The 19,049-nt window shown below is 40.5% G+C and overlaps 3 protein-coding genes, 1 long non-coding RNA gene and 3 other non-coding genes across 7 annotated transcripts in view; 3 read left to right on the plus strand and 4 right to left on the minus strand.

Moving 5' to 3' along the window:
• Positions 1-178: 178 nt before the first annotated feature.
• On the plus strand, positions 179-3,767 carry haus8 (HAUS augmin like complex subunit 8). The gene is made up of 10 exons (XM_088426124.1): positions 179-268; positions 389-465; positions 712-773; positions 937-1,054; positions 1,479-1,589; positions 1,662-1,765; positions 1,852-2,010; positions 2,296-2,437; positions 2,504-2,645; positions 3,495-3,767. Exons 1-10 carry the CDS (start codon positions 204-206, stop codon positions 3,616-3,618), a joined length of 1,104 nt encoding a protein of 367 aa, XP_088282250.1. The 5' UTR covers positions 179-203; the 3' UTR covers positions 3,619-3,767.
• Positions 3,768-4,542: 775 nt separating this feature from the next.
• sac3d1 (SAC3 domain containing 1) lies at positions 4,543-8,330 on the plus strand. Its single transcript, XM_088426128.1, has 4 exons — positions 4,543-4,585; positions 5,510-5,921; positions 6,316-6,598; positions 7,789-8,330. The coding sequence occupies exons 1-4, from the start codon at positions 4,557-4,559 to the stop codon at positions 8,253-8,255; spliced, it is 1,191 nt and encodes a 396-aa protein (XP_088282254.1). The 5' UTR covers positions 4,543-4,556; the 3' UTR covers positions 8,256-8,330.
• LOC148417339 (uncharacterized) lies at positions 7,759-13,139 on the minus strand. The gene is made up of 2 exons (XR_015867022.1): positions 12,992-13,139; positions 7,759-8,183 (listed from the first exon to the last, which is right to left on the minus strand). It is a non-coding gene; the product is annotated as an uncharacterized LOC148417339 (long non-coding RNA).
• Positions 8,981-19,049, plus strand: part of cpamd8 (C3 and PZP like alpha-2-macroglobulin domain containing 8) — a 51,118-nt gene continuing 41,049 nt past the window's right edge. Inside the window, exons 1-7 of the mRNA XM_088426127.1 lie at positions 8,981-9,406; positions 15,199-15,350; positions 15,944-15,966; positions 16,244-16,409; positions 17,663-17,715; positions 18,306-18,323; positions 18,896-18,950. Coding sequence (XP_088282253.1) covers positions 9,324-9,406; positions 15,199-15,350; positions 15,944-15,966; positions 16,244-16,409; positions 17,663-17,715; positions 18,306-18,323; positions 18,896-18,950 — 550 coding nt within the window. The 5' untranslated portion in view covers positions 8,981-9,323. The remainder of the gene's footprint in view (positions 9,407-15,198; positions 15,351-15,943; positions 15,967-16,243; positions 16,410-17,662; positions 17,716-18,305; positions 18,324-18,895; positions 18,951-19,049) is intronic.
• Positions 10,454-10,525, minus strand: trnae-cuc (transfer RNA glutamic acid (anticodon CUC)). The gene has a single exon. It is a non-coding gene; the product is annotated as a tRNA-Glu (tRNA).
• Positions 10,733-10,804, minus strand: trnae-cuc (transfer RNA glutamic acid (anticodon CUC)). Its single transcript has one exon. It is a non-coding gene; the product is annotated as a tRNA-Glu (tRNA).
• trnae-cuc (transfer RNA glutamic acid (anticodon CUC)) lies at positions 11,303-11,374 on the minus strand. The gene has a single exon. It is a non-coding gene; the product is annotated as a tRNA-Glu (tRNA).

Raw genomic sequence — 19,049 nt, forward strand, 5'->3', positions numbered from 1 at the left:
AAAACAAATGCACATTTAAAAAAAACAACTAATGACAAGAGAAGTGAATGTTTTTTTGGCTTTTGAACAGTATTCTGACACACGTGGCATAACCAAAGTTTCCGTTTTTAAAAAACGCGTAACGGAACCAGTACGCTGCCTAGTTGTTTCCCATCGACGTAGAAAATATGATGGGCAGGGCGGGAGGCTATGAATCTAACAATATGGCGTCCAGAAGAACAACACTAACAGCGAATTCCCTCAAGAGTAACTCAGCAGACGCAAAGGGGTATTTATTTTTTTTTTAAATGCGCTTCCTCTTTCAAGTCGTTTGTTTCCTTTATTAAAATGACGAGTTTGCTTTGCATGGTTGGACTTTCAAGATCGCTAATCGTTGATCCGTTTTCAGGTTGAAAAGTGGGAATGGTGCTAATAAACCTAACAAGAGTGCAACGGCCAAGAAACCTCTTCAACCTACTGCCCAAGGTACTGTTCAGTGAAATGCATGCATCATGATTATGATGAATATTTTTAACACATTCATTTGTAGCCTATGCTTCGAATATATCTTGCACTGCCTCATGATAACTTAAATTTAGCCACTTTACTTACTTAACAAGTTCCAATTACAAAATCACACACACACATGCTAACTTCATATGAAACTTCTACGCAGTTGACTGCTGCACTTTACTGTCAAGGTATAACAACGTTGCATTTCTCCTCATTTAGCAAATGGAAACATTGTCCCATCTCGATATATGCAAGCTGTTGAGAGGTCATCTCTTTCGAAGGTAATACAGTGCATTTGGAAGTTTTTAACTATTCAATGTGAATATTTAGAACATGGGACATTTTTTTCTGATTTCTAATGAATTGTAATACATTATATTTATGAAGAATCTTGCTATTTCTTAAAAAAAAAGTGCATTCCCTTGAATACGAATCCTTCCACAGAGTAACTGCCACAGCAATGATTCCGGGAGTTTACAACAAAAGTTCTTGTCGCCGAAACCCAGTCGTGCCAAATGCACCCCTCCACGAAGTTCCATGGGCTCGCCATCTTTATTAGCATGTACGTAATCGGAAGAAACAGATTTCAATTAAATGGAACCCGCAAAACTGTTTTTTTTTTTTCTGTTCCATTTTCAATTTGCTAATGTAAATGTATCCTAATTATATTATTTTCTGGTCTATTTTGAATACATACAATATATATTATACACATTTCCAAAGAAAAAACACATGTAAATTCAAAGTCCTAAATCAAATTAACTTCAGTCCTATTACCTTTATCCATTTTTCTTTGATCTTAAAATCTAAATACATTAAATTGGGTATGTCTTTGTTTTGTATGGTCAAGGAAAACAGTTTTGGGTTATTACTGACACATTTTCAATTTTTGAGGGTCGATTGAAAATGGAAAGAAACAACAATGCCCTGATTTATGGGCCTGCTTGCAACGCCTTTTTAAAATGTATGCATTGTGCCACTTTCAGCCAAGGCATCACATCAAGATGCATCTTTGGTTTTACGAAAGACGCTTCTGCAGTCGACTTTCTCTGACGGACACTGCTTATTGCCTGATTTTGATATTTCGGTCATTGGAGGTAAACTGAGTAGCCTGTTGTTTTTACTTACAAATGAGATCGTCCTGTCAGGGTGTTCATGTCACTTTTAAGGTAAAACGGTGCTAGAAAATTCTAAAGAGACTGAGAAGAGCCAGGATGATGACAAGAAATGGATTGAGATGCAAGCGCAACTCCTGACTTTTCTCTCTGCCAAGGTGAGCGCCTGACAGGCTGACCGCCGTACTTGACTTTGTATTTTTTAGGGAAATTGTGGTATGATTGAATGGTTGTCCGGCTTTAGATTGCGGACAACATGGCCAAAGAGAAGCCCAAGGTGGAGGCGAGGCTGCTTCAGCTGATGGAAGAAGCTGAGGTGTTACACAGCGAGCTGATGGAGAAGAAGCGCCGCTACTTCTTCATGGAGAAGCGCAGGCTGGACAATGACATTCTGGATTTGCAGGTCAGGAAGTCCAAACCTGTTGAAAAAATGAGTATCATTTTCATTTCAACTAATGAAATGCAGTTGTTTGCGTGCCGTGGTGATAAAAGTGAATAATAAAAAAAAAATAAAAATAATAATAATAAATATTGGGCAGGTCTGGGTCACCTATGGGCCTTCTTTAAAATGAGTTTTAAACAAACAGGTAAAACACAGTATGTCAAAATGGTTTGCAAGTTTTGAAATTTTAAGCGTGTAACATTATGTTGTCACTGTGCAATAGCTTTAATTTCATTTTCCCATCAGATTTCTGCTTTGACTTCTGTGTCCGAAACTGCCGAACCGTTCATAGCGTCCTACAAGAATTTGGCTTCAGCTGTGGACACCACTCGACACGAACTGCCCGTCAAGAACTTCCACATTGATGACGACAGGCTCGAATTCTTGGGTATTTTACGTTCGGCCAGAGAAGTATAAATGTCGATGAATATAAAAAAACACAACATCTTGCCAGGTAAAGCAGAGGCTTGCTTAAAGGAAAGTGAGGTACTTCTGAAAGAATGCACAGAGGGAGATGACAAGGACAACCGTGTTGCCTTGGAGTGCCTTAGAGGCATGAAGAGGGCCTCGAAAGACATGACTCAGCAGTTATCTGGGTGGGTACACAAGCCAAACACCCCTGAAGTTGTCGCTCACAGGATTTCGTTTTACTGGAGTTTAGTTCACTGGGTTCTCACTGGTACTTTAAATATTTTTAAAGGAAGTGTGTAATTTTTCGCAAGCACCCGTGGGAGCTTTAGCGGCGTCACGGTAAATGCAGCAATACTCACGCCTCCTCCTCCAGCTGTCCGGAGCTATAACAAACATGGCGACCTCCGGAGGAATGCCACCTCCCATGTAATATGATTTAATGATAACCAGTCATACGATTATATTTAAAGCATACTGTTGGTCGTTAAGAACACATGTATTTGCAAGTTTTTGAAATTTATAATCATTTCATGTTTTCATTTTTTAATGACAAACCGTCTAAATATTACATATTGTCACTTTGAGGGGAAATCATTTGGACAAGTCACTTTTTAATCCCAATTTTTACCACACAAAAAGACAACCTGAAGGCTTTACCAATCAATCCCCGTAAAACACTCATTAATAAAAACACTCAACAAAAGTAGTATTCAGAGCAATTAGTATGGCACTTTTCAGGGATGGAACAAAAACATTTGCAGGGGCAATGATTTGGATGGCGCTTAAGTGCACCGCTAGTACAACAAATTAACTCAAGTCACTTGTTGAAGCAGCATGGCTTTGGCAAGGAAGAGACTAGCATTAATACACGAGCACACAAAGATGCAGACGAGCAAGATTTGTTTTGAATTGAAATTGGCCAAAGAGGGCTAGAATATCACTTTGAAAAGGTGCCTGAATATACGACTGGTATATACACAATATCATCACATTTGCCAAGGCTTCACATGTTTTGTTTTTCCCAAATATTTTAGGGTGGTTTCTGAATTGCTGGAGCTGTCATCGCTGGTTTCCCGTCACAATGTCCTCGTGCAACAGGCTGTGGAGGAGGAGCACCTGGGTTCTGCCAGAGTCCAGGAACTCTTCTGCCCAAAATGATGGTGTCTCCGGATCACTAGCCGCATTCTTTAAAAGTCTTATTTTTGTTTCTATCAACTTTGTGCTGTATTGCTGTGTTGTATCATTTTACATGTGAAGTAATCATTGCCTTCGTCACAATAAAGTACTGTTGAACATTGCAAACCTAACTGCCAAACTGAGAGCTACGGTGTTTTGAAAAAGTATTTGCCCTATTCTTGATTTCTATGTTCTTTGCATATTTATCATTCACAAAGGTGTTTTTTCACCAGACTAATTTGAATACCACACTGAGACAAGCCGAGGATGGATGAAATGCAGTTTCTAAATTATGGTTTTATTTTACAAGGTTAGGAAAATACAACCATACCTGACCCCATGTGAAAACCTATGCTTAAAACAACTTCAGTTATTTTGAAAAGTAAGTATACTGTTCCTGTCACACCATTGAAAAAAAAATAGGCGTTAAATTAGATTTGCCAAAATGAGTAGATAGTGCTTTATGTACCCCCGTTTAAAATGACTGATTGAATAAACATTAAGATATTAGGAGTTTAATTTCGCAGACGAGCTTGTCATCCAGGAACCTACAGTTTCCTTTAATCCCACATAACAAGTCAGGAGCAATAAATAAATTGACTTTAAATAGTTTTTCTTGATAAAGAGCTTTTCTCTACTACACTTTCTGTATTCGTCTCAATGAACATGCGGTGTTGGCTGACGTAAAATAATTACATAAACTAAGGTAATGGAGTAAGCAAATCTTTTGCGTTGTAGTACTTATACAAAAGATAGAACTCAAACGTAGAGGAAAAAATTAATTTATGCTTGAGAAATCAGACGTCGTGGGAGGTGATGACAAAGTCCAATATTTCCAGTAGGTGGCAGTGTGCGCTCATTAGTGATTGCTTTATGCCAACGGAGAACATAGAAGAAGTACTTGTAACCAACCGTTGCGGATGAACTCCGACGCTGCTCCGCGTAACAAGTGAGTTAGTACTATATTTTCGGACACAAATAGTGTGTTTAATCATAAATGTCATTCAGCTTGAGTTGAACTGGAGCGTACTGTCTGAAGCGTAGTCGAACTACAATATATTTGCCCTGTAACGTGAAGTGGGTCGCTAACAAACTGGATTCTTGCGAGCAACACAAATACCGCAGATATTGAGAGCTAGGAAGCGGTGCATATATTAGCATGATAAATACATGTGACTTGTTCAAGGCCTGTCATTTACACGGAGGTAATAAAAACATAATGGCAAACGCTTGTAAATGCACCTGCTTTGTAAATGTTGAGAAACGTCATGTCCTGAAAGGAATACGAGGTCAATGACTATGACAGTATGAGATTGTACACACGCTCACACATTCTGTCTAGTACGTCGGCCTCACTTTAGAGAGGTTTCATTTTATTTTATATTAAATTGTGAACGTATTCATGACTGTTCAATAAAGCACTCAATTCAACCAGTTAAATATATAAGTGTAATCATTTTGAAATGTGCCAAATAGACCAAAGTTATGCTGTAGTTTATTTTGTAAACTTGGTGAATAAAACTCAGGTTTGATTTACGTTGGTGAATAAAAAGGACACTTATTTTTGCTGAAATTATTTTTTTGTTTTGTTTTTTGCAAACACTTACAATGGGGGTCCTTGGAAAATGTGCTTTCCAAAAATGGGTCCCCAACTCCAAAAGGCTTGAGAACCCCTGTGTTAAGGGTTTTGTTTGGTAAATGCCCCAGGGTTGTTTGTTTATATATGTGCCCTGTATGGTTGACTCGCGACCAATCGAGAGTGTACCATGGCCCTCCCATCTCAGATTTGTCTCCAGGTTACCTGTGTGCAAGCGCTATAGAAAATGCATGGATGATGGTTATAAAGCTCAGTTGTTATTTTGCTTGCTCCAAGCAGAGCCACCTCCCTGCGGAACGATGCACCAGGGCAAGTACCGAGACGAGGGCGGTGCCAAAGACGTGGGCAAAGCCACAGTAAAGCCCACATGAAAGCGACTGTCACTGCTGGACCATGTGAAGATGAGAGCCTTCCCAGGGGCATCTGCCAAACCATGTGTCCCACAGCGGAGCTCCTTAAGCGTGAGTCCCAGAATCGCCTCCACCGCTTCGAGATGGTCGCAGGCACGGAGAAAGATCGCAGACCCCGAGCTGACCCCCTGCGCACCGTCAAAGAGTATTCCAGACCAGCCGCTGGCAAAGAGTCTGCCAACTCTGCCGACCTCCGTCCCCCGGCTGTATTGCTGAAAACTGTGTGTTACCTCATTGATGAGGTTGCCGCATCTCCTCATCTGCGTCCTTGGACTGAGGCTAGTAGCTTCTCCATTTTATTTATTTGCCGAGATTTTCCTTTTCCAATGTTTCTTTCGTTTACAGAGTTTAGAGCTAGTTTATGGGTATTTTTATCAACAGCCATTTGGTCTCTTTACTGAGTATTTCAGTTCCACCTGAGGTTGGAGACCCCTGTTCTAAAGTATTGTGTTTACATACGTGTTTTGACAAAAGGGATATTTTCCCAAGCTCTTATTTTCTCAAAGGAACAAACATTTTTAATTTGTATTTCAAATGAAGTTGCTGCATAGTAATTCTATGTGCGAAAAAAAAAAAAAAACGTTATAACGCTATTCATGCAATAAAGCAACCATGAATTTGATGATGAACACATTGTAAACACTAAGCATCGATCCCGCATCTATGTTACAGGTGTATAACTTTGTTTTCGATCGCCTGCGCAGTGTGAAGCAGGACATGATCATCCAGAGAGCACGCGGGTCAGACTGTGTGGCCATTTTGGAGCGGATGGTGCGCTTCCTGGTGTACGCCTCGTACCGGCTTTGCGGCGAGCCCCTGCGCCTGTTTGACCCACGCATCAATGACACGCACCTTCAGGAGAGCCTGAGCTGGCTGCTGGACTGCTATGCGCAGGAAACCGGGCTGCATCCCAACCAGGAGGAGTTCCAGGCTCTCGCATTGCTCTATAACTTAGGTGGGTTGCTTAATTTTGTATGGGCGCTCAAGTGAGTCCAAGTTTTTGATGTTTCCGTCCTCCCAGAACACCTGATTCAAACGATTAACTCATCTGCAAGTTCAGCGGAAGCCCGATAATGATCGTGTCGGCGGACAAAAAAATAAAAAACAGGCAGAATAGCATTCCTCAAGGACCGGGTTTGGACACCCTTGCCTTACAGTGATCACAGAGACATCTTGAGGCTGAAAAATGTAATTAACATCGGGAGATGAATAGGGCCTGACCGATTAAATCAAAAAGCGGTCATTGGAACATTTTTTCATTGTGAACTAACATTTCTGTAAGCAACTGTGTCTAAGTTTTTAACATTTATATGAATGATGAGAGTAATTTATTTTTGTTTTGTTCCATCTGAATTTTTGTTTAACTTAATTTTCACTTGGCTGAAAGACGTTTTTTAATTGAATTTCATCTATATTCTTCCTATATTATTTTAATGCCTACAGTGAATTACTAATGTTATTTTACAACACGTCCATTCGTTAACTCAATACCACTTGGCTGAAAGAAGGCTTGCCACTGGAAATACATCTCTGGATGAAGATGAATGGATGGATAGACAACAAGGATTAACATTCTTATAACTTAATCAAATGCCAAATATGTAATATGTGAACTATCTAAATCACAGGTGTCAAACTCAAGGCCCAGGGTCCAGATCCGGACCTCCACATCATTTAATATGGCCGGCGAAATGCTTATTGGAGTTCAAGTTTCTGGCTAAAATACCAAAATTGCAAGGTTTGAGGAAAAAACTCATTTTTTGCTCCCAATCTCTCTTTTGAACAGTTTTTAATTGACCTCTGACTTTAGAACTAGCAAAGTGTGTGACAAACTCAAAAAATTATTTAACTTTACAGTTATTTCGGCCCTCTGACAGAAACTATAACGACAATGTGGCCCACAATGAAATGAGTTTTACACCCCTGATCTATCTATTGAATTTCTTGATTTCATGAGACAACCAAGAAATTCATCATGAAAAAGTCAGACTGAAATTGACCAAATTGCATGTTGACTCATTGTAAAGTTTCTGGGAGATTGAACAGAGGCAACAAAAAAAGAATGTTTTGCCAACGACAATGAGGACAGCGGTCTATTAGGAATCAAAAGTCTAATGACTGTTGTATTTTTTTAATCACGCCAAGGCTCCCCTGGAGCCATGCAGCACATCATGGAGCTCCCGGCCCCACTTCGCCGCGCACCCAACGTCACGCTCGCCATCTCCATCAACCGCTCCTTCCTGGAGCGAAACCCAGTTCGTCTGTTACGCTTCGCCCAGCGCCTGAGCTACCTGCAGGCCTGCGCTTTGCACCGCCATGTGACAGCGAGCCGGAAGGACCTGCTGCTCGTTTACAGCCATGGCTACAGCAGCCGCAACTGTCGCTTCCCCCTGGACGACTTGTCGAAGCTCCTTGCTTTGGAGAAGAGCTTGACCAGCACGCTGTGTCAGGCGTGCGGAGTGGAGGTCAATGCGGACGAGCAGGTGGTGTTCTCCAAGATGACTTTCGCCGAGCCAGAAAAGGGGAGACTTTGCTGCTCTCTTTATCACAATATTTTGACGAAGAAGCCAAAAGAGATCACTATTAGCAGCATCATTCATGGCTTTGTTTGACAAAAGACATTTGTTAAATAATAGCCATGACGCCACAATAAAGAACATATTGTTCAATGCATATTTATATGGAAACATGAGTTTTTTTTTTGTTTGTTTGTTTGTTTTTTAATGAGACTAAGGCTGTGCTTTTTTCAGGTTTTTTTTAAAGCGGCCATAACAGTCAAGCTAACCTAGGCAGAAAACATTTTGTATGTATTTAACTTTGAGTAAACCGACATTTATAAACGTTTATGAATAGACGTTAATTATGTAAAGTGTTAGAACTCCTATTTTGGTATTTATTAAATTTAAACCGATGAAATGTCTTAATTAAAGTATCCCTTCGAGTTGAACTAAAAATCAGGCACTTCCTTGTAATAAATGCACATTCCCTTCTGCCCGCACGGTGGCAGCATAGAACTACTACGCTCTTTGCTGCTTGTCTGCTAACAAGCCAGGAAAGTACTGCTTGTTCACGTTTTTAACATTTTTACGTGCTTTTGTATTCAAAAAATAGATTCACTTTACCAACTATATCCTTCCTGTTGGTTATCGTTTCGTTTCGGTTTTTTTTTTTTTTTTGCACAGCAGAGACAGACCACTCCACTCACAGAAGCACGTGTGGAGGAAAAGTTTGTTGAACGTACAAGTTTGTGCGCGTGCGTGTGCATGTGTGTGCTCGGTGCCTCGCTTTGCGAACTTCAGTCAGTCAGTCAGTCCGACCCGAGCAGTGAGAGGGCGAGGGTTCCAGTCTCTGCTCTGCAAGCTGACTTGGGACCTCTACGTTTTTCATTTGATGACATTTTAGGTTTGCTGTGCGGCGAAGTTGGATAACGCTGACCAATTTTGTAATGCTGAAGTTTGAGCCAAGGGAAACCGGGCATGCTGAAGAAGCCAAGAAGAAGGCACATGGGAAAAGACCACGACTGATGAGCTTTACAATAGAGCGGTCGAGGGAAATGAAGAGACCGAAGGGCTTCTAGAAAAATAAACATTAAAAAAAAAAGTTCGCCTGATCACATCCATTGATTTATTTTTGCGCGGGTAGGAGGTGGGGGGACCACATCCAAAGCCCTCGAGGAGAAAATGTGGCGTTTGACAGCTTTGAGCCTCCTTGGGTGGACTTTGTTCATGAGCAAAGTGAGCGCGACTCTTGCGCAGGACAAGGGGTAAGTCTCATCTTCAAATGCAAAACAAACAAACTTGGTAACTGCATGTTTTCGAGGGGTCATAGCCGCACACCATCCAACAGAATCAATAGTGGCTATAGAAAGTCTCCACGCCCCCATTCAAATGGCAAAGGCTTGTGCGTACTGCACAGCGAGGAGCACGATTCTCACAATTCACAAATACAATATCAAGTTGATAGTAAAACACTTATTTGAGTGGGGTAATTTTAAATTCTTCAAATATTGATGAATGAAGAAACTAGCTCAAGACAAAAAGCACTTTTTATCTTAGCTGGCAAATGGACTGATGCTCAAACATGCACCAGTATAGGGATCTGTCCGTGCACATGCCAAACATTCATGGTTTTGGGCTGAAGAAATCAGCCCATCGATAGAGATTCGTACCCAGAATCTGTCGCCTGCAAGACACACGTGGTAACTACTAGTGCTGCGGTTCTCACCCTTCAATGATGTTCATTCTGTGTAATTTCTTTTTTAAAAGACATTTTTAAAAGACAGTGCTTTGTGCCATCCATGTCTGACTTGTTAAACCTTTGAACTGCATCTGAAGGGATTTACGTAGATGTATTTTATCTTTAGCGCAGAAGCCCGGACTTCCTGGACTAACCCTAATAACCACATCCTTATGAAGTAAAAGCATTCGCACTTAGCAAGTTCCCTGATCAGAAATTTAACCCGGGCCACAGCATTGATAGCGCCAACTCCTAACAAGTAAAAAGCAGCATTTCCAATTGCAAGTTCCCCGACCGGGAATCGGGCCCGGGCCGCGGCGGTGAGAGCGCCGAATCCTAACCACTAGACCACCAGGGATGTTTAGAAAAGTATAATAACTGATTCTTTGCACCCGGTGGTGAGAGCAACAAGGGTTAGAAGGGCAGGCCTTATAACTGATTCAGTTTTGATAAGAACTTCTGCTTGATTATGAATGAGAGCTAAAAATTATTAGTTAACTTTCAGGGATTTGATGTGCTGGTAAAAATCTTAATAGAAACTCAGCCTTATGAAAGCAGCATTTCTAATTGCAAGTTCCCTGACCGGGAATCGGACCCGGGCCGCGGCGGTGAGAGCGCCGAATCCTAACCACTAGACCACCAGGGATGTTTAGAAAAACATAATAACTGATTCTATGGACCCGCTGGTGACAGCAACAAGGGTTAGAAGGGCAGGCCTTATAACTGATTCTGTTTCGATAAGAACTTCTGCTTGATTATGAATGAGAGCTAAAAATGACTGGTTAATTTTCAGGTATTTGATGAGTTGGTACCAAAGCCACAGTCTTATGAAAGTAGTATTTCAAGTTGCAAGTTCCCTGACCGGGAATCGGACCCGGGCCGCGGCGGTGAGAGCGCCGAATCCTAACCACTAGACCACCAGGGATGTTTAGAAAAACATAATAACTGATTCTATGGACCCGCTGGTGACAGCAACAAGGGTTAGAAGGGCAGCCCTTAATAACTGATTCTGTTTCGAAAAGAACTTCTGCTTGATTATGAATGAGAGCTAAAAAAGACTGATTAATTTTCAGGGATTTGATGAGTTGGTATCAATCTTAAAAACCCACAGTCTTATGAAAGTAGTATTTCAAGTTGCAAGATCCCTGACCGGGAATCGGACCCGGGCCGCGGTGGTGAGAGTGCCGAATCCTAACCACTAGACCACCACGGACGTTTCGTTTAAGATTATAACTGATTCAATGGATCCGGTGTTGAGAGCAACAAGGGTTGAAAGGGCAGGTTTTAATAACCGATTCGCTAAGAACTTGCGCTTGATTATGAACGAGGGCTAAAAATGATTGGTTAATTTTCAGGGATTTGATGAGATGGTATCAGTCTTAAAAACCCACAGTCTTATGAAAGTAGTATTTCAAGTTGCAAGTTCCCTGACCGGGAATCGGACCCGGGCCGCGGCGGTGAGAGCGCCGAATCCTAACCACTAGACCACCAGGGACGTTAAGATTAAGATAATAGCTGATTCAATGTATCCGGTGTTGAGAGCAACAAGGGTTGAAAGGGCAGGTTTTAATAACCGATTCTGTTTCGATAAGAACTTGCGCTTGATTATGAATGAGAGCTAAAAAGGAATGGTTAAGTTTCAGGGATTTGATGAGATGGTATCAGTCTTAAAAACCAGTGCCTTAAGAAGACTAGTAGTATGCCAAGTTGCAAGCTCCCTGAATAAGAATCAAACCCAGGGCGTGGCGGTGAGAGCGCCGAATCCTATCCACTTGAACACCAGCGATGTCTACTGTGACGGCCAGCTTTTAATAACCGATTCTGTTTCGATAAGAAGTTGTGCTTGATTATGAATGGGAGGTAAAAAAGATTGTTTAATTTTCAGGGATTTGATGTTTTGATAACCATAGCCTTATGAAGTAAACCAAGCATGTCCAAACCCAGTCCTCCAGGGCCGCCTATCTGGCATGTTTTGGAGGTTTCTGTCCTCCTACCACACCTGATTCAAATGATCAGCTCATCAGCACCTGATCATTTGAATCATTGGATGACGGAAACATCAAAAACATGCTGGATAGGTGGCCCTCAAGGACCGGGTTTGGACATGCCTAAAATAAACTAATGGTATTCAAATACACTACTCTCCCTGACTATGATTCCAACCCTCACCAGGACGGTAAGAGCACTTAATCTGAGTCATCCATTTTATTTCTGACTCGTCCGCCATATTGTTGACTGTACATTCATATACAGTAAAATTTCAAATTAAATGCATACAACGTTTCGCCGAACAGGCACTAGAACACAATTTAGTGCTAAGATGCTTCATGTTACAATCAATTTGCTCTAAATTTGAAATGAAAACTGTTAGTTCCTGTCACAAAAAGTGAGATTTTCAATCACCCTACCCTGGTAAAGTCTCAAGCAGCCATTATAGTGCCCTCACAAACCGCCAATTGAGAACCAGTTGGGAGTGATAATGACAAAAAAAAAGTGAACTTAGATGTTTTTTGTTGTTATTGTTGATTGTAAATGGTAAGGAGTGCCATTGCTACACCATACTGTATTGTGCTGAAAATGCTTTGAAAAGGTTCACATTCATCCATTCACACTAATGGAGGCTGGTTTCACATGCAAATTCAGTGAGCAGTGTTTTGCTTAAGGACACTTCAATTTAGTCACCAGGGTGGGGGATCAAACTTATAAGCTTCTTTTTCAGGAGATTTTGGAATACGGCAGAAATGCGGCACCTACTAATAGGGAGGATCTTATTTTTTGCACGGATGTGAGTGCCTGGTATCAGTCATGAGAATGCAATACCTTAAAATAAGCCTGCTATTGGTCTTTGCCCATTGCTATTTTTTTGGACATTTAGGAATGTATATTTTTATATTCATTTCAGCTAAAAAATAAATAAATGAATCAAAGTCAATCAGGTTCAAGTTATCAATATTCTAGCATTGTCTCACTTGCTGTTAGTATAGATACAGTATGCGACTCTTTTTCTTGAGGGTTCATTTTTTTTGAACACGTGTTTTCAAGTATGGCACAAAATAAACCTGAAATGAAACTGTTTGCCGCAAGAAAGCTATGTGACGCCGTCTTTATGCACCTGATCCAGGGGGGCTCCTCCGAGAGTTGCTTTTTCCACCCATTTGTAGATCAAACGAGTCCATTTCTTGGTCTTTTTTTTTTTTATCTCCCCTCCAGAGGAATTTCTCATGACTCACATTCTCAAGCTCTCAGGAACTGCACTTGCCTCTGGCAGTAATGCCGCAGCGCTGTAATGCCAACCACCTGATCCTGCTCTCAGGCATGCAAGAGGGTGTGCTCACTCCTAATTTCAGTGAGCTTCAGTAGGGGGGAAAAAGGCAGCCAGTGGGCTTATTGGCCTTAGGGCTAAATTGAAATATGAAGAACTGCACATTCTACTTAAGGCAGGGTTTCTGAAACTTTCGCTCCAGGGAACCTTAAGAAGGGAGAAATGAAACAAACATTTTGTCACATTCATTCATATGGGGCAAGTCTTTCAAGCACCCCAAATATTTTTGGAGGAAGTTGAGAGGTGCAGTCGCCTATTAATCAAATTTAATACATTTGAATCCCTCTGTAATAATATAGACGTCTTTTTTTTCATAACAACTTCCGGAAATGGTGGCGATAGCTCCAATGCAAACTGGCCACTGGATCCCCCACTCCATGCCAGATGGCAGTCAGTCTTTCATCTAAAGACTTTAATTAGTCTTATTTTTAATGTTTCAGCCTGGTTTTGAGCATCAAAGCTTGGCCTTTGCACTGTGACCCCAGTGACGGGCCCCCTTCCTTCAATTAAACGTCAGAACGAGTGCGTGGAATCTTGGTCGTTACCTTGTTCAAAACAGACTTCAAGGTTGTAGTGGGGGGCCTGCCAGACCACCCAAAAGAATAATGCCAGAGCAGAAAGAGCAAAAGTACTCACACTCTGTAATTAAGTAAAAATATAGATACCTATGTAAAAATATTACGGTAAAAGTGCCATTGAAACCCCTTTAATTAAGTAAGAATACGTACTTAACTAGCAGCCCAAGATCTAAGACCCCTCCCCCTCCACCCCCACCCAAAAAAACCCTTCAAGTTGATAAAAGTTTTAGAAAAGTGAATATCTCCTGTCTCTCGCCTATCAAAATGACTGTAAAGCTTGCAATATATGGTTTTGCATTGCCGTTTGCGACATCAATTTTGGACTTTTGTAAACACGTTTGTTAATCACTGAACTACGATGGAAGCGCCCACCAATGGTTTTTGAATGATAGTTAATTTGTGTTCGAGTGCCAGTTTTCGCTTGACTCAATCCGTAAATAGTTGTGTGATTAGGGACGCTAAGAAGTGACCTGCTAACGTGAAGATGAGCCGTATGGTGCATTCAAATGCACTCCGACATTCAAACTTGAATAAAGAACACTGCCGCATGAAACATTAATAACTAATAATAATATCAATAATATAAAATAACAATAATAATTGGTAATGATGCCATATTGATATTGTTGAAAAAATGTGCTTGATCAAGCCAGTAACCTTTTTCATTTTAATTTACTTGAGACAAAATGTCTCCCACGATGATTAACTCCTCATAAATTGTTGATTGCGTGTTTCTTCTCGACTGCGGTGCCATGGTTTCTTATATATCAAATTAGAGATCTTCCACGTATCTTATTTATCATGACCTACTGTCATTTGTAATGACTAATGACCAATATGACAGGTTTTGCTTCAGAAAATTGCAACAGTAACTCTAAATGCAGCAATGATGTACTTGTATTTTGTTACGTCCCACCTCTGGCCTGTATGCACAAATCCGGTTGGTTAGCGTGTAGCAAGGTCGTGCCGACTAATGGTGCCGTTAAAGTCGACCTTGTATGGAATTTCTGCTTGTTGTGGAAGTGAGCACATATGGTCACACGGGTCAGGAGGAAGCGGAACTATAGATTACCTGGATGAGCAACAAAATGGCCAACCTGGCAATTATGTTGCCGCGAGCACTTCAAGTCACAGAGACCTGAGCCATTTTTGTCGCCAGCAGTATTATGCAAAAGGTTAATTTGAACTTTTCGCTCTACTCTGCTGGCATGGATGGTAGAGCAGCTAAGATACTTTTTTTTTAAGTATGAACAAACTTATTCACTGCCATTGATGAATATTGACGTTCAAGATCCATTTTAATTGGGCAGGCCGTGAATACGATCATTTTCCCCTCCGTCACCATATTTTTGTCATTCATCATTCCCATTCTTCGTTCCATGCCTGATCCCCATCCTGCCCGCCGTTCTCTCCCCCAAGGGGCTACTTGGTGGCGGCTCCCTCAGTGTTCCGAGCGGGCGTAGAGGAAAGCATCAGCGTGACCATCTTCGATGCCAAAGCGGAGACTCGTGTGCAGGTCCAGCTGGCCGTCAAGGGACAGACGGTGGCTCACAGCCACGGCTCCGTGCTCGGTAAGAACGCGCCTTCTTGAATTACCATCATCCATTTGCCAAAACATTGAAGGAGAATGAATCTCGTATTGTTGCAAATTCCTTTCCTGCTTGTTGGGACTACAGGCGTGTTTTTTGTTTATTTAGTTTTTATAAGCCGTTCTCATTCTCAGGTTACGGTCTCAACCAAACATTTTCATTTTGGTGCATCCCTCTTCAATACCAATTTGTGCATCCTCATAAATAGTATTTCCAAATGTACACTCAAAATCCAAGTGTCAGACTGGCATATTACTGCATTTTGATTGCAGTTGAAACTTAAATATCCTTTTTTTTTTTGCTATCCATTCAAGGGAATTATCCTTGTATGCTTGAAAGTAACCTAATAACATTTTGTTTATTTATGTCATTGAAATGCATGCGTTCTTCACTTTCCAATGCCAAAATATCAAAAGATAAAATCATCATCTTAATACGATATATTTTGTTGTTTGCACAACTCTAATTTCACATGAATGAGCAGTTACATTACTGTTGCACAGTCATAAAAATATAATAATAAATACTAAGAAAAATAATCTAATTATCATTTTTCTCTTTTTTGTGCCTTTTAGACAAAGGCACTATCAAGCTGAAGGTGAGTGTATCAAATGCATACTATACGTTTTTCTATCATTTATTGTTGTGAGTTTGAATGGCATGGAAATACACTGCATTACGCTCAGTGCAGTTGGGTACAATTGACTGATGAAATTGGCCGATTGTTTGAAGTGCTATAATCGTCCGACATAACCCAGTAATACTAACAATAATCCATTTTTTGTGTGACTTGACACCATTCCCACTTTCCCACTGTTTCCCCCATTGACCTAATTTGCTTTTGGTAATCCTGTGCTGTGTTTGCACAACATCAGGTTCCCTCGGGGCTGAGAGGCCAAGCCCAGCTGAAGTTGTGGGGCAACCGGCACCTCACAGAGGGGGGCTACATCTTCCACAATTACACCACCGTCACGGTGGAGAGCAAGGGCACTGCTGTTTTCATCCAGACCGACAAGCCCGTCTACAAGCCCAAACACAAAGGTTCCCCCCTGATAGTGCGCCTGCTAGTTCAACACATAATCCACACGCGAGTTTTTTTTTTTTAAACGACTTTTGAACAGGCATCAATCACTATATGTGTGTTAAAAAGATGCAGTCAAGTTGAACTAAACTAGGAGGTATTTGGTAATTGTATGCACCTGCATGAATGGAATGTAGCAAATTAAATACTGCGAAGTAGGGCTGTGCAAAGTGTGTATAGCCTCTACACTCTCTGATAGGGCCCTTTCTAGTGCATATTTACATTATTAAGTGCCCTGCAATATTTATTTCATGTTAAAAATTTGTGTTGAACCGATTAATCGGCTTTACTACGTAGCAATAGTCAATGAATCTTTCGTCTTCCAATTGGCCATTGTAACAATATGTGGAAATATTTGACTAAAAATGTGACCACTAGCACAGCCACTTGCAAAATATGTAAGTCTATCCCTAAAGGGCCCATAACATGGAAATTCAACTTTTGGAACATGTAATGTAAGCTTGTAACAATGTTAATATGTCACCCTAAAAAATTCCAAAGTGTTATTTTCCTTCTTTGATCATGTCTAAGAATATCTTACTTCTTCTACACTTCTTCTTCACTGTACAGCCTCTCCAGAGTAAATACATGTCTGCATTATCCGAGGAACCTCTTACTTTCGTTTCCATTCCAAAGTTGGGGAGAAGAGATTTTGCACCGAGTCAGCCAAGTGAACAAATACACTTCATATGTTATTTATAAATTTTACTGTTGAAGATGACGAAGTGGCGATAATGTGTGTTAGGAAGCACATGGCCAGACAACCAGCAGGTGTTAGTGATCGTCATCATTTCAAGGAGGACTACAGAGAGTTAATTTGGCATAAAATTACAAATGGAAGCCAATTGAGAGGCCTAGTTTTAAGTACGTGTTAGCTTCGTTGTATAGAAATGAACCATACGCATTGATGACTAGCGCATTCATGCTATACGACAACTGCTGCTTGATGAGGCATTTTTCTTTTGCCACTAAATTCTTACATTTCCTAATGTGCCAAATGTAAGATTAAATCATTTATATGCGTTATTTAACTTTGGAACATTGAGAATATTATGATACGGGTCCTAAGGTTACAGTTAACTAGCCTGGCTATGATGTTCCATTTTAAACATTAAGTCAAACTTGTCTGTGGTACAAATAAACAAACAATAAACATTTATACTGCTAGACTACAAACAAATCTTAATCCTATTTTGTGTTTCTTCACTCTCAGTGTTCATCAACATCTACACGGTCACGCCTGACTTGAGGCCAGTTAATGACAAGGTAATGTTGATTTCTTCTTGATTCTTTTCTCTTGTGTTCACTTGTTTGCATGACGTTTTTGCTTACCCACTGCTAAATTACTGGGGATTAATCTCAGTGACCTGGGCCTACCCGTGTGCCGAGGCATGAACAGCACCTATTTACAGAAGTCCAACTTGGCTCGTTTCTCCTGGAATGTTCGATCCAAATATACTCCATAACTGTGTTTGTTGATATTTGGAAAACTGATAATATAGTGGTATTTGTGCTCAACAGACACATGTTTTTGTTCGTTATTAAATGGATACGTTTAAAATAATGTAATCATGTTTTTATTAATGTACTTCTCATTTTTGAATCTTTCATTTGTATTTTTATTATGTTCTTTTTCACAATGTTTTTGGTATTTATCATATCATTTCAGTTACAACTGTTATTTTAATGCAAGTGTAAACATTATCAATTAAATTTTATTTGAACATTATTTTCATAAATGTTATCTTATTAAATGACTATAGTAATAATGTAATGTAAATGCTTTATAGAAGCTTTTCTCCAATGTTTTGATCTCATTATTAACTCTGCCCCTTTCACCCCCTTACTTTGTGCAGATTGAGGCGTACATTCTGGTGAGTGGAGTCAGGTGGGACCACCCAAGGCTTGGCAACGCGTGGGGGGGGGGAGGGGTCATGCATCCGGTCACGGGCAGCACGGCGGCAGATTACCGAGCAAGAAAAACAGAGAAACTCACCTCGATAAGTGTGGGACGGCGCAAGGATAAACACAGCGTGAAATAGAAGCCTGGTCTTTACCTCCCCCATTGACACACTGTATCAGCCGCTACCATATGAGCCAAGCTCCTCTTTCGCTTTCCGGTGATTTCCAATGCAGGGCAAATAGTGAGCTGCTGCTCGAGTATAACAAATACATACCCATTAATACCACCATTATCATGCTGTCATAAAAACCATCAATATTACATTATGCTTAAATTATGTCTATGTAACGATGTAAGAAAGTGAATCAGAAGGCATAGGAACATTAACTTGAAATGGCAACACATAGAGGCTTGAATCTGATCGGACAAAAAAAATAAATTAATATCCTCATGCATTGCTAATAGATGCATATAATTTTATTGATACAATATTGGAATTTAGGCCAGTGCTCTCTCTCATATGTTTTTTTACTTTCCTTTCAGGATCCGAGAGGATCCAGGATGGTACAGTGGAAGGGTTTGAAATCTATCTGCTGTGGTGAGCCATATTTTAAAATTGCTTTGTCTCGTTGTCATTGATATTTTGGGGCCAAATTAGGTCCGGACAATGAATCAAAATTATATGGATTTGAAAATC

This window comes from Hippichthys cyanospilos, chromosome 10 (assembly GCF_059441005.1).
Source record: "Hippichthys cyanospilos isolate Australia breed blue-spotted pipefish chromosome 10, RoL_Hcya_1.0, whole genome shotgun sequence".
NCBI classification, from domain to species: domain Eukaryota; kingdom Metazoa; phylum Chordata; class Actinopteri; order Syngnathiformes; family Syngnathidae; genus Hippichthys; species Hippichthys cyanospilos.

Excerpts from the sequence above, each read along its gene's own strand:
- sac3d1 (XM_088426128.1), top strand. The coding sequence starts at position 4,557 with ATGAACTCCGACGCTGCTCCGCGTAACAA. Across the intron at positions 4,586-5,509 it reads GACGCTGCTCCGCGTAACAA|CAGAGCCACCTCCCTGCGGA; the intron begins GTGAGTTAGTAC and ends GCTTGCTCCAAG. Across the intron at positions 6,599-7,788 it reads CGCATTGCTCTATAACTTAG|GCTCCCCTGGAGCCATGCAG; the intron begins GTGGGTTGCTTA and ends AATCACGCCAAG.
- haus8 (XM_088426124.1), top strand. The coding sequence starts at position 204 with ATGGCGTCCAGAAGAACAACACTAACAGCGAATTCCCTCAAGAGTAAC. Across the intron at positions 466-711 it reads TCTTCAACCTACTGCCCAAG|CAAATGGAAACATTGTCCCA; the intron begins GTACTGTTCAGT and ends CTCCTCATTTAG. Across the intron at positions 1,766-1,851 it reads TGACTTTTCTCTCTGCCAAG|ATTGCGGACAACATGGCCAA; the intron begins GTGAGCGCCTGA and ends GTCCGGCTTTAG.